The sequence below is a fragment of the Pollicipes pollicipes genome, unplaced genomic scaffold (assembly GCF_011947565.3).
Source record: "Pollicipes pollicipes isolate AB1234 unplaced genomic scaffold, Ppol_2.1 Scaffold_4002;HRSCAF=4701_pilon_pilon_pilon, whole genome shotgun sequence".
NCBI lineage: Eukaryota > Metazoa > Arthropoda > Thecostraca > Pollicipedomorpha > Pollicipedidae > Pollicipes > Pollicipes pollicipes.
In genome coordinates, this window is record NW_023596420.1 from 4276190 (window position 1) to 4291536 (window position 15347).

At 50.3% G+C, this 15347-nt stretch overlaps 1 protein-coding gene across 1 annotated transcript in view; it reads left to right on the top strand.

The window, feature by feature from the left end:
• Window positions 1–2436: 2436 nt before the first annotated feature.
• LOC119093415 (protein turtle) overlaps window positions 2437–15347 on the top strand; it is a gene marked incomplete at its 3' end in the record, with an annotated part of 18858 nt that continues 5947 nt past the window's right edge. The window contains 4 exon segments of the mRNA XM_037216370.1: window positions 2437–2509; window positions 11378–11499; window positions 13200–13434; window positions 14899–15014. Of these exon segments, the coding sequence (XP_037072265.1) occupies window positions 2437–2509; window positions 11378–11499; window positions 13200–13434; window positions 14899–15014 (546 nt within the window).

Sequence of the window (15347 nt, forward strand, 5' to 3'; positions counted from 1 at the left end):
CAAGATCAACACAAGCCACTGGCGCACACCATCAGCGATCACACACATTTCAAGCCGTCGATTCACATTCTTTTGTCTAATAAGTTTGATATCACAATTGCACAGCTCCCGGGGCTATCAAATTGCAGGTTTTCTCGCAATTCCCGCACAGATGTTCAGTTATAACACTGCATTTCACCGTGACCTCCCTTCACAACTAAGTCCCAACGGGGGGTTCATGGCAATGCAGCTCAAGAGGTTGTACTTGTAGAACAAACTTCTTTCCTCAAGATTTAGATTTGTGGTACAATATGTGTGAAATATTTTGCGAAATACATATCTAAACTACTGTGATTTTTCCCGAATTTCATAATGCCTTGCTAACTCATAAACCCGTGCAAGGTTCTGTGCTCCGGAACGCAAGGCGCCAACCGAGCTGTCTGTTAGAAATACGTCAGTGGAAGAAGAAAAAACGCCAGGACGGGACAAACAGATTTGCCGTTGCGTCTTCCTTTTATAGCTTTCGAGAGAGTACCCGTTTTTGGGTGTCGTAGTTTTTTGCAGACAGTGGCGTTTTTTTATAGCATTGACCTGTGGCCTGGAATACGAAAAAATGACCCGTTCACGACTACTGCCGCACAAGTTGAAAGTGCTCACGCTTACGTTCGCGACGCGCATTCATCAGCGAAATCTTGCTAACAGCCAATCATCTTCCGCGTATTGTATCATACGTGCCGCATCATCGCTTTTGCGAATGTATGAGCGGCCATGCTGTTTTGACCATAAGCAGAGAACAGCCTGTAATATGACCGCGATCGCATGACGTTTCTTTGACGCCATTAATGCCAAGGCAACTTTGAAATAGTCTCCCGATAAACCTTTTCGCACTTTTGCCGGCGTGTACCTCAGGAGCCAGATGGTTTTGGGTCTTAAAAAGAACATAACCGTGAACTACATCAAAAGATCCTCAAGATGGCTATTTCAGTTCAAAACGCCATACAAGTGTGGAACATTCCCTTTAATGTTGTTGGGTGGGGTAACGGAAGGGCTTCTCCAAGCACGGGGTACTTACAAGGCAACAGCGGAAGACACTGTTAGCGAGGAACGAGCAGCGGATTAAAGCGGATGGTGAGGAAACGCCATCGTTTCGCTCCTAATGCTAGATATTTGGTGGCAAAGACTGCGTACCTACGTCAAAAATACGGCGTGAAAAGCACGTTTACGAGAAAATGCAATACGAAGAAGCGTGAAGGGAAGTATGACGTGTACCAAGACAAAATGCGATTCAAAGCAATGCATGCGCGAAAAACTGTGTCACACGCAGTTGAAATGCGAAGAAATACGTCTGCCAAAAAAAAGAAGAAAAAACTAGTTGAAATATTGTCGGAAGAAAGTTTTACGGATCCAAAGATTTGGTATAAGGAATTTTTGCGAATAAGGATTGGCTTGCAGTGATGTGTGACGCGAAGTTGTGCGTATAAATATGTCAAAAACCGTACGTGGGTGTGGGTATGGGTGTGACCGGGAGGTGCTGATTGAATTCTAAATTTTTGGATCCTAGTTGTTCCTAATTCCAAGGTGAAATTAGACGGGCGGGAACAAAAATCTTTGGATTTAGATATTTCTTCTTCTTCTTTTCATTCGATTCCAGTGTGAGAGCGCGGCGACGCGAGTAGTCACTAGGGTTTTTGGTTGGAGACAGTGGTAGAAGTTGATGCTTACAAAATTAGAAATTTTGGGACAACCTGATTTTTGGAAATTCTTTGATTGGGCAGCTTGCCCTTCTTTGGACTTTAGGATGAACTTCAGAAAGAACTTTGAGAAAAACGGCACCTCTGGCGTGAACGTGCTGGTGCGCGCGCTGATTCGGTCCGGGAACCGCGTCCCGGAACGGGTCGGAGCGCGCGTCCGCAGTCCGCAAACTGGCGCTCACGCTCTACTTCTATCTGAGGGGGAGGGCTTAACCCGCTCCAAAGTCATTCCAGGTGCAATGGGAGGGTCAAGTAGAGAACGTTCTCCGGCATGTCCGATGCTACGATGTAAGAAAAAGCAACTTCTGTAGCTGTGACGTGTTGTCTATTCTGTTGCAGTGTGACGAGAAATTTCGTTCTCTTCATGGCTTATATTTTGCTGCTGTTGAAAACAGGATCGAAACATTGATGAGCTTGCGTTTGTCGTGGGATCTACCCGAAAGCGCGATGAAGAATACAACAGTTGTCAGCCATGGCAGAGTGCGCCAGGCCAGTGCCTGGTGCATGGAGCGCTCAGTGAGTTGCGGTTTTAGCTAGCGCATCGTGTCACGAGCATGATGGCTGGCATGGCGTGCTACTGTGTGCCTCGCTTTAACCGCGTCGGTGGTTATTCTCTAGCAGTGACTGTAGTAGTTCCAGTGGCCGACCGCTGATGTGTGCCGTCGTCGACAGGAGCTGACCCGGGGGCGGTTCTGATGGGTGCACCATGCGACTCGGTCGGCCGGCCCGGACCATGATCGGCGTCTGGACGGCGCTGCTCCTCATCCCGGCCGCCACCGGTACGTGACGTCACATGATGCCAGCCCGATCAATCCAGGCTCGGCTGCAGGGCAGCCCACGTCAGCGGGGTGGCCGTGTGGAGCGCAGGCTTCAACGTGTTGTATCGCGGCGCGCGCTCATGTTGGCGTGCGTTTTGTATCCGTGCTGCTTCAATGGTCGGTGTTAAAGCAGGCAGGAAGTTGGCTGTCGCCGTACATTTACATGGCCACACAAATGGGGTGTGATTGAGAGGTGTCGTTTGGGGCTGTACCCTAGTCGGTGACGATGTAGGGTCACCCACCCACACATGACACGCGTGGTCTCCACCCCAGCCCAGCCGCTAGAATGGTGAGCGTTAGTCCCGTCTCACCGCTACTCGTCCAGCAACTCGTGGTAAATCAAGATTCAGGCAGACATTGCATTGTCCCTTAGTACTCATTACATAGCGGCATAAGAAGTGCTAACAGAACAAAATATCCACTTGCTAAATATTGACACACAAGATCGATCGCATAATATCGCATGGAAAATATCGGCCTGCAAAATAACATCAGGCAAACAAGACACGGAAAATATCGTCACTGCAAAAGATAAACGCGCAAACTTTCGACACGCGCATTGCTGACTCCGCCAAATGTTCACGCGTAAAAGGAAGACACCGTAAAAATTACACGTTAAACGTGCACGTGCTATACATCAACTATGCAAATACTTGATTCAGCCTATTCAAGGCACGAATCTCGATACGTCTGGCAAAAAACGTACGGCTACGGCCACTAAAACTCTTTGATGTCTGATGGTTGATTTATGTCTCTCGCAGGATGCTGAGCACAACAGAATGGAGAAACAAATCGCTGTATTCAACACACATAGGGAGAATTGGTTTTGATCTATGTGCGTAGTATTTTTTTGCAACTGTGCGCGACGAGTCTCATCAACAGTGCTTTATTTTTAGTTTCTGGCGCGGGCAAACACGGACCAGTGGGATCCGTTAGTATCTGGCATTCTGACAGTTCAAAATCATAGCAACGGTTTGTGTTCTGTGCAACTACTGATGAAGGGGGTCACCGCGGACATGCACTCCCAATGGGCGGCACCTACTTACAATCTGTTACTCCAGGACCCCAGGCAGAATACCTAGTTCTCTGTGATATTGGGGCTTGCCGACACCCTCAGCTGCTGCGGTCGTGTGGCGTCGCCTGCCTCTCACTCTGGCGGGATGAACGGACATGGAGCGGAATCGGACCCCGAACGTCTGCTCTCCCAGATGCTCCCAGCTTAACCACTGCACTGACTGGACCGGACCCGGCTCTGTAGATGTCATACCTGGCCTCCGTCGATATCATTGTTGATCTCGAATAAAGGCATGCCAATTAGAACCAGTCAATTTTTTTCCGTTCCGTTTTTTTCCGGTAGGCTCAGATTGTGCCCCAAGTAATGTTTTCATGCTGCTTCCTAACCGCCAGCGGCAGTGGCACGCAGTTGTGACTTCTCATGGAATTCACCTGCACATTTTGCTGAAATGAGCTCGATGGAATGTATATTTTCTGGAAAGCATTCAGTTGCAAGGGCAGGACATGGAATGGGAGGTTTTGTGGCACAGTTTTGTGAATTTTAGGCTAAAATAAAGATGCGGATCCATTTATATAATCATACTCATTGCAAACGCTTGTTTTGTACCCAAAGGTCTCTACTATGGCAACGACGAAACGCCCGCCGTAATGATGCGTGTAAATGCAAAGTGGCGGACGCTGAAATGGTGTGCAAAGGCATGTGTAACATGTATAGCAAGCATGAAAGTATTTTATTGTTACAAATAAAGCGAACTGGCTCAGACATTTTCAAACAAGTTTTAGGGAATAGACCAAAAGACTAGGCTATGCCCTGAATAAACCAGACTGTCTAGATAAACTAGTCTATGCCCAAGGCATGAACTAGTTTGGGGCATACTTAACAGTGCAAATTTTGGTTGAAAATCTAGTTGGCCATTTGGCAACTTCTTTTTAAATCCTGATGAGCACGACTGAGGTGAATGGTTTTCAAGGGGTCATTTCAGGTGATCCGAGGTCGTGTATAACTTTGACTCGGAATTATCTTGTCGATAAAGGACCTTGCCCATGCATTATGATGAACCCAACGGCTAGGGAATACGATAGAAATACTAGGTAAAGCCGGGCAGAAGCCACAACACAGAGCCTATTTGATGACGCTGGCCAACCGGCGTTTTTCAAATCGGAATTTGGGATTTACCAGCTTCCGTATAATTATTTTATTGAAGAACATTGCAATTATATTTTGTGCGCACAGAATAAAGTACTATGTATTATGTTTCATACGAATTGTGAAGTTGTTCAACCTATGTAATCGACGTTGTTATCTGAAATTTGCCTTACATTAGATTTTGGCTATCTTGGATAACCATTTCGGAAATAAGTAAATCATATACAGCTGATTGAAAATTGATTGATTGATTGATTGATTTGAGGAACCTATAATCGTTAGATTTATAACTAATTGATGAAGTACGTGTGATACGCGATTATGACTTGGCCATTTGTTTATCCTTTGGATTTCTGGTCTTTAGTGAATTATCTTCTCTTTGATTCTGTAGTTTGATCTTTGATATTTAATTCTAGTGATCTTTGTAAAAAATTCGTTTGAAGTTTTGGAGCTGTCAGATGACCATGGACCCGGCACTGTGTTTATGGAGCTGTCATGCCACCCTGCGTTTATGGAGGTTTTCATTATACTTGAGTTGGATCAGATGGCGACAGTTTGTCATGATTTTTAACACTATTTACCACTGTTGTTTTTCTTAAATTCTTACATAACATGCCAGCATATATTTTGAATGCTTTGCCTGACTGGAGCTTTGTGTGGCGGAGGTTTTTTTTGCGTTGGGTTTGCATATTTGTTTCCACTTTTTGGTGCCAGAGCGGCCTGGCATGCTCAGTTGAAAAAACTAAACCATTTTACCCATACATCAAGAGAAGTTTAAGTTAATCTAGACACCCTGGAAAGCGCTGTTAATGGTTTCCTGAGTCGCGTTCATGGGACTCTTGGGCACTGTGGCTGGGATGGTCATCTTTTGTAGCAATTCACTAGAAGGGAGTGTTCCACATTTATGTGGGATTTTTAACTGACAGCACCGAAAGGTCTTCAAGATGGCTATATCTTGAGGACCTTTCGGTGCTGTTCACAATCCTGTCCGTCTTGAGACCTAAGCCCCTTTAGTTTCTGAGCTACACGCGCACGAAAACTGGGAAAGGTTTTTCGGGACAGCATTTCAGTTACCCTGGCATTCGTGACGTCATGACAACATCATTAAAATCCTGCCGTTCCATAAGCCCTCGGGTGATCAATATCAAAAATAATATAATTGCCGAGGCGTTCATGAGCGCAATTTCCAGGTCTAACGGTCGTCAATTGGCTCTCAGTCGTTGTTGTGCAAGGTACGATGACGTAATCAAACCATGACGCATTGAGGAGCATATTTGGTAAACAGATAAATTGTGTTGCCAAGAGCAGCCTTTCTCACTTTAAAGGTATTCCAAAGTTATAAATGGGCCTGTTCAATCATATAGAATGTTTGCTTAAATATCCTGAAATATGAAACATGCCCTTAACTCATTTCCGTCATCATTTTCGGTTCATCATCATTGCATTCCGTTTTCTTCAGTCCTTTATATCTCTTTGTAACACAGAAATGCCTCGCTGCTCTTAGGGTGTGGGAACTACCGCCACAACCCCGGTACTGACTAGATAGTGTGTTTCGAATTCGTAGTCTTCCACGACCACCAGCGTGCTGTAAGTTTGGCAACTGTCGAGGTTACCTCATTTAAAGCCCAGGGTGTGAAAGCATCACCAGTGTATGACAAGCTGATGTAGTACAGAAAGTATGCTGTCGTATGCTAGTGCGACTCAGTGATCTTGATCTCGGCAGGTCTGAACTAGATCTGCCATAGGCTTAACAAAATTACTTTGTGAATCGGGCACAAATGAACGCTTCCGCACTGTACCCAGTTTGACAGAACACGGGAACGACGCGTCTGAAAATGACTTACGCACATGTAGGGCATACCATCTACACAGGGGTTTCATTAGTTTCATCCAGCATAACATGTGTACGGGTGTTTCATTAGAAGCATATGTACGGGTGTTTCATTGGTGACATCTACGATTGTTTGATTGGAAACACCTGTACGTGTACCTGTACCTGATCGGTGAGATAATGTACGGTGTTTGATTGGTAACATCTGTGCGTGTGTTAGATAGGTAACATCTTTACGGATGTTTCATTAGTCACATCTATACGGGTGATTCACTGGTTTCATCTAGCCTGCACGGCATGAAATTGCTAGTCAAATTCGTAAGTAATTAGAGGCCAAAAGACATGCGCTAACGGAAGTGTGAGCTACGTATTGCGTCAATCTCAAAAAGTTATCGCCCACGACAGGCCGTTGCTATGATATGGTGAATTTATCAAGGGATTTAAACTGAAGCGTTGTTAAAAAGGGAAGAATAATGGAGCGGGCGGAAAACTGGGACAGCATTAACTGGCCATTTGATCCCATTGTGGCAAAGTTTAGATACATTACTTCGGCGGATCTTCTGCACCTCTGTGCGATATTACCATATTACATGCGCGACAGGTCACACAAGGACGTCACACATAGGTCACACATGGAGGGCTCACATAGGTCACACATGGTCACAAAAGTGTCAAACTGTGCTGACGTTGAGATAGAAGTACAAGTACGCAATATTGTAAGGACTGCAGTCATTGAGTCATAGAAGAAGCGCGAACACTGAGTGATCCTTAGCGTTTCGGCTTCTGGTGGGCGTTAGACCGTCTGTCATTCAGCATTCCATCTCAGGCAAGTGCCAGCTAAAAAGCAAAAAACAGCATATCTCTTGATTGCCTGGTCCTCTGCAAAAATGAGCCGGTTGTAGTTGGGTTATTCCGTACCAGTGCGATGTTGCAATATTACAGGAGTTAGGCTCCCCGTCGTAGTTGCCGGTATCAGCGCGGGAAAACCAATTAATGTTTAGCCCAACGCTTCGCAAAACACGCTGGTAATGTTAGGTGAACGAGAAGTGTAAAGTTCCGTGAGAGCGGTTCTGTTTTCAAGACAATCGACAACCCAGTGTACCGACTGTCGAGGAATCCTGAACATTGTGGCTTACCCTCCCTCAATCTGGTGGTCTATCTTCACAAGCTTTCAAAGAATCTGTGATCCCCTCTGCCTGGCTTGTTGCAAACCTAGACGCGGGTTCGCCGTCTCTTGAAGTGCGCGATAAGGTTGTGTGCGCTCCACCCCGTTCACTGGCTCCATTTCACGTGGCAGCGTTTCGTTTTAGGCCGGCTTCTGTGCGAATGTGTTTTTGTTACGTTGCCTGTTCATGTATTGTAGAGGTTAAGGCAAGAATGGCTCCTTTATCTCTCTTTCTCAATTTTTTTTTTTGGGGGGGGGGGAGAGCGCTTCACAAGCGGTTAGGAATCTATGCCGTACGACGCGGAGACGGAAAATGGGACGAGCATTGGTGTTAAGGCACCTATGAGTGTGAAATCATCGAAGTCCTCGTCCGTTTCACATCAATGTCAGAACGCAAAAGCCTCACACTTTATTCAAATCTTTGATATGCTTTCATGCACTTTTACAGCTGAATTGGCTTGAAAGCGCTGCCAACCATACTGCTGCACGAATATTGGCGAGCGGCTCAGCTGCGTGCGTCCCCCTCCCCCTTCCCCACTCGTGTGTTCCCCAGCCTTGGCCCCGACTGCACTGGCTAGCGTTCGCGGATGCTCGGCGCCTTTCATGCTGGCGCCTCGCCCTTCTGCCTAATCGGTTACCAGCTTTTGTCGGGGATTGGTGCCAAAAGATGGCAAAGATGTGCTGTGTTCTTTCGTTACGGGCCATGACGTTCTGGCAGATGCTGCCCTATTCCTTGGCTTGTTAGCGCTGGCAATCTGTCTTTGCAGTCCCCATAGTCTCGGAGCAGGCTATAATCAGCCTACTGATGCAGCCACGAGTGTAGCCTGTGGAGGTCATTATTGCCTGCGTGGTGTCATCAGCTGACTGCATTTGCTCAGCGCGGTGGAAGAGTCGCCGCGGCCGGCCCGCGCCGAGCCGTTGGCTAGCGCGAGGAGCGCGCCGTCCTCCGGGATGCCGTGCCGTGGCGTTGCGGCGCGCCATCACGGCCGCATGGCAGTGGGGCCATCTGGTGGCTCGGTGGCCGTCGCGACACGGCAGCGCTGGCGGCACATATCGACCAGCGGCGCCGCGCCGCTCAGGGCGGCTGGCTCGGCGCCGGCCGGCCGACCGGGCTCGGCCAGCGGACTGAACGGCCGCCATCAGAGGTTACACGAACACCATCAGCGGCCGCACAGACCGGCCTGATGGAGGTACCACCGACCGACCGGGCTCGGCCAGCGGACTGAGCGGCCACCATCAGAGGTTACACGGTCTCAATTGAGCTGCACTACTACCAGCCGCACACGCCGGCCTGATGGGGGCACCGCCGACCGACCGGGCCCGGCCAGCGGACTGAGCGGCCGCCATCAAAGGTCACACGGTCTCAAATGAGCTGCACTACTAGCAGCCGCACACGCCGGCCTGATGGGGGCACCGCCGACCGACCTGGCACAGTCGGCGGACTGAGCGGCCGCCATCAAAGGTCACACGAACACCACCAGCGGCCGCACACACCGGCCCGATGGTGGTACCACCGGCCGACGTTGCCCGGCCAGCGGACTGAGCGGCCGCCATCAAAGGTCACACGAACACCACCAGCGGCCGCAAAGACCGGCCTGATGGGGGCACCGCCGACCGACCGGGCTCGGCTAGCGGACTGAGCGGCCGCCATCAATGGTCACACGAACACCATCAGCGGCCGCACACACCGGCCTGATGGAGGTACCGCCGACCGACCGGGCTCGGCTAGCGGACTGAGCGGCCGCCTGGAAAGTTATGCATTTTATGGAATGGTTGGTGGTCCCAATTTTCTGCCAAACGGTTTACCTAGCAAAGCGGTCTCTCCTAAGGTAGCTGTGCTTGGTTTTTCGTGTTCTTTTTCGAATGGGTTGAACCTTGAAGATGGAGAACACCACACTAGTGCATTCTCAAACGCCAAACATCTGCATCTATGTACTCGCTAGTTTATGTTCCGTGATGTGGCCAAACTTGGAAAAATATAATTGTGCCAGATGGTAGGAAGTCTTGCTGAAACGAACCTGACGTCAATGTTGGTAGTTCTTGGGCTTTTAGCGTCTTAGTAAACCACAATGGGTTCGCTATATGCCCATAGTTTGCGTTTTAAATGATGGGAAGCACGGCAGTGGCCCATTGCAGGACTGTTAAACCTGGGCATGTTCATGGGCAACAACTCACATACCAACCGCACTAACTCAGTCTAAAGCAAACTGCGTTATTATTCTGATGGTCCTGACCCACGCCAGCCGCCTGATTTCATGAGGTACTTGAGAGACTGCCTTTGAAGACAGAGCCCTCACCAGTCAGGCACCAGTCATCTTACGGAGCGTTCAGCAGTGCGCAGCTCAGCCGTGTCTAAAGGCGTGAGAATGCTGCCTCTGCTGCTAAAAGCCTACTCGTGGAAAGGGATGAGATTGCTCGCATTTGTCCAATAGGCAGATTTGAGTGGAGCACGGCTTAGTTATTTATGGTTGCTAATCATCACTTCATCTACTTCGTGTGTCACTTTTTACTTTCGCCAAAATATTAACAACATATGAAAATACTGTACAATAGCTTAATGCTTACCAACCTAAGATCGCAAACCCAGTAGATTGCTACCAAGTACCTAACTAAAGCCTATGACTATTGTTGCGCCTTTTGTACGTTGAAGAGATGGGACTTGGCAAGATGTGAGCTGAAGAAATGTTTATAGTTTTTCCATCTGTGCTGCACAAAATTTATACCAGACACAGAGTCAACATCTGCTGTTTTTCTTATCCGTGGATAATGGTCCGTTACGTCATCACTCCATTACGCAGTGTATATATATATATATATATATATATATATATATATATATATATGCCTTATACCAACGGGGTAACATCTTCGTAACTCTACAAAGATGTGACGGGCCGAGTACCTTCCCATCCTGTTGTAGTGTGCTACTACATGCGCAACTGAAGCGGACTTATGACGCTAATGAAAGGAAAACAGACCACTTTTTGTGATCCTTTGTGTGTTTAATATTGGGAAACAGCTTCGTATGACGAACTTTGGCGCAAATGTTATCCTCTTAAAGTATAAGTGGGAAAATGCCATGTTTTGACTGCGTAAAATACACAAGTGTGAGATTTCTATAGCTTTGTGCCTAAAGAAGGAATGAACTTGCACGTGGCTGTTGCTTCTTGGTTTCGTGTGGGGTGCTGTACTGATGTACTACTCATGTTTTAATTTGAAAACATATGACTTATTGCACTATGTATTTTCGCGGAGCGTTATACATTACAACTCGTATATAGCCACACATAATCAAATTAAATAGATCTGATGGTGCTACTTAGCACTATGTATATATATATATATATATATATATATATATATATATATATATATATATATATATATGTACATATCCTACAGGCGTGCACATGTGGGAACGATGATCCTCGCTTACTTGGACGAGGCCGACTCTTTTCCGAGCTTCTCGTAGCAAGCGTTGAGCGACCAGGGCATGTGCGTAGTGCGTGTGTACGACGGGAGCAGCGTGCGGGGAGCGTCACCTGCGTTCACGTCGGCCCCCGTGTGACCGTCACCTGTGTTCACGTTGGCCCCCGTGTGACCGTCACCTGTGTTCACGTCGGCCCCTGTGTGACTCACCTGTGTTCACGCCGGCCGCTGTGTGACCGCCAGGATTGAACCTGCAGAATGCGAAGCACCTGACGGCGCTGGTCGGGCAGGGTGTGGTGCTTGACTGCCCTCTGGACTTCCCCGACGGCCAACCCGTGCCCTACGTCATCGAGTGGAGGAAACAGGCGAGTGATTGCGGCATTGTCCCGACTTCACGATCCGCGTGTCACGCCGGTTCGCGGCTTTTCGTCAGTTTGGAGGACTGCCTGGGAAACAAACTTTACTGTGTTAATTAGGCGGCCACTGGAATCAACAAGAAACATGAAAGTGACGCGGCACGACGCTTCCGACCATTCCGCTGACCGAGTGCGCCGCGGCCTGAGAGGCCTGTGTAGTTTATGGCCTGTCATCGTTGTTGCCATCATTATCACCTCATCGCCATCATCACCATCATCATAATCGTAGCCATAGCCTTCGTCTCTGCCTTTGTATTCGTCGTCAGATGAGTGGTCACGGCACTGTAACGGCCTCACGACTTGCCTGTCACGTTGGTCCCTGCATGCCACCTGCAGTATTACGGATTTTCAGGACAAGAGCCGAGATAGATACGTTCTCACCATCGGGGTCCGCACAGGCTGGCTACATCCCTGGGCTATATATATATATATATATATATATATATATATATATATATATATATACATATATATATACATATGTATGTATACGTACATACATATACACACAGTATGTATGTATACGTACATACATATACACACAGTATGTATGCATATATACATGCTAAGCAGTTAAACACTATTGGGTCGCTGGGACACACTTCCGGCGCAACTGCCGCGACCGCCGCGCCATCGAGACATCGGACAGATCGTTATTCAGTTGTGGTTCAAGCCTGCTTTGCAGCACGAAGAGGCGGCGCGTCGATGGCATCAATATAGTACCGCTTCCTGCCACAGAGCATTGGTTGGCATCTCACAGTTACACAATATGCCAACATAACAGACAGGCAGGCAGTGAATGTTTGTATTGTACGGTAAGCAGCCGTGCAGCGAATGGGACAGGAATGGTGATGACCGTGTCCGCTCAGCGCTATTTTTCGCCCGATTGGAAAATAAGCGTCCAAGGTGCAACAAGTGAAGGTACTTTCACTAATGTTTGCTGTTTATGTGTTGCACCGTACACACTTTTCAGGTTAGGTAATTGAGCGGTACACCGTACAGGTTTGCATTCATCCACACGCTCATTTAACCCTTTGCCCACCGATGGGAGAGTAGAGTAGAGTAAGTAGAAGCTGGCCAAAGGAAACATAAATCGCCGCGGTAGCGTTTGTAGAGTTGTGTTGTGTGCTAGTTCAATAACCACCCGACGACCCGGGACCATTTTTGGAAGGAGGGGCAACGTGACATCCTCCTAGTCATTAAAATATGCAAATGGGGGAGGGGGGGGCATTAGTGTTAAGCTTTTTGCGTGGGGCTAACGATTGTGTGTGTCAGATTTGTCTAGCCACGGAATTGCAGTGGAATCCATGCATCTCCTGAGGCCTGACAGCCCTCGACCGTCGTCTAAGCAGCCCAGTGTGTTTCGGCAGGAGCTCCATCCGCCCCTGTACATCTGGTGACTAAGCAGCCCAGTGTGTTTCGGCAGGAGCTCCATCCGCCCCTGTACATCTGGTGACTAAGCAGCCCAGCGTGTTTCGGCAGGAGCTCCACCCGCCCCTGTACATCTGGTGACTAAGCAGCCCAGCGTGCTTCGGCAGGAGCTCCATCCGCCCCTGTACATCTGGTGACTAAGCAGCCCAGTGTGTTTCGGCAGCAGCTCCACCCGCCCCTGTACATCTGGTGACTAAGCAGCCCGCGTGTTTCGGCAGGAGCTCCATCCGCCCCTGTACATCTGGTACGACGGCTACCCTCCGCACGTGGCCGACAGCTACGAGGGCCGGGTCCGCCGGGTGGACTTGCGGAGCACACAGTACGGCATGGCCTCGCTCAACATGACCAACATCACCGAAATGGACGCTGGCTGGTACGAGTGTGTCGTCCACTTTCTGGACCGGTCACCGGCCGAGCTGGGAAACGGCACCTGGGTTCACCTGGATATACACGGTACGTGCCCGCGCCTGTATCCACATGGGTTCACCTGGATATACACTGTACGTGCCCGCGCCTGTATCCACCTGGACGTACACGGTACGTGCCCGCGCCTACATCCACCTCGACGTAGGCGGTGCGTACCCGCGCCTGTATCCACCTGGACGTACACGGTACGTGCCCGCGCCTATATCCACCTGGACGTACACGGTACGTGCCTGCGCCTACATCCACCTGGACGTACGCGGTACGTGCCCGCGCCTGTATCCACCCGGACGTACACGGTACGTGCCCGCGCCTATATCCACCTGGACGTACACGGTACGTGCCCGCGCCTGTATCCACCTGGACGTACACGGTACGTGCCCGCGCCTATATCCACCTGGACGTACACGGTACGTGCCCGCGCCTACATCCACCTGGACGTACACGGTACGTGCCCGCGCCTGTATCCACCTGGACGTACGCGTTACGTGCCCGCGCCTGTATCCACCTGGACGTACACGGTACGTGCCCGCGCCTACATCCACCTGGACGTACGCGGTACGTGCCCGCGCCTGTATCCACCCGGACGTACACGGTACGTGCCCGCGCCTATATCCACCTGGACGTACACGGTACGTACCCGCGCCTACATCCACCTGGACGTACACGGTACGTGCCCGCGCCTATATCCACCTGGACGTACGCGTTACGTGCCCGCGCCTGTATCCACCTGGACGTACACGGTACGTGCCCGCGCCTGTATCCACCTGGACGTACACGGTACGTGCCCGCGCCTTTATCCACCTGGACGTACGCGGTACGTGCCCGTGCCTGTATCCACGTGGACGTTCGCGGTACGTACCCGCGCTGTATCCACCTGAACGTAAGCGGTACGTGTTTGTGTACCTGGGGCCATCTGAACATCCACATCAAGTACCTGAGTGATTGAGCCGACCGGGTCATCACACCACGTGCCTGTGTGATTGAGCCGATTGGGACATCACACCACGTGCCTGTGTGATTGAGCCGACCGGGACATCCACACCACGTGCCTGTGTGATTGAGCCGATCGGGACATCCACACCACGTGCCTGTGTGATTGAGCCGATCGGGACATCCACACCACGTGCCTGTGTGATTGAGCCGATCGGGACATCCACACCACGTGCCTGTGTGATTGAGCCGACCGGGACATCACACCACGTGCCTGTGTGATTGAGCCCATTTTGACATCCGTGGTATGTGCTTCTGTGCGGGGACGTCAATGGCGTACGTGCATATATACTTCCATGTTATGCGTCTGTGATAACATGTCATCTCGTTTTTTGTGAGAAATGCCGTCATAATCATCACCATTATGCCAACATCATCGTTTTTGTGAGAAAAACATGCCAGCTGGGTTTTCAAACCTCGCCGGTGAGCATGCGCCATCTGCTGGCGATGATCGAGGTTAGTTGGTGTCGCCCTTACCGACGTGTCGACGGTGTTCCGCAGCTCCTCCCCGGCTGGTCACCACTCCTCCAAAGAACCTGTTCGTCAACGTCGGAGACTCGGAGATCCTGGCGTGTGAGGCCAGGGGCACCCCGGAGCCGGTCATCAGCTGGTACAAGGTCAGCGGGGCGGGGCTGACGTCACGGGGGCCGTGGCCGAGACCGCCAGAGTGATGGCCGTGGCCGAGGGGCCGGGGGCCGTGGCCGAGACCGCCAGAGTGATGGCCGTGGCCGAGGGGCCGGGGGCCGTGGCCGAGACCGCCAGAGTGATGGCCGTGGCCGAGGGGCCGGGGGCCGTGGCCGAGACCGCCAGAGTGATGGCCGTGGCCGAGGGGCCGGGGGCCGTGGCCGAGACCGCCAGAGTGATGGCCGTGGCCGAGGGGCCGGGGGCCGTGGCCGAGACCGCCAGAGTGATGGCCGTGGCCGAGGGGCCGGGGGCCGTGGCCGAGACCG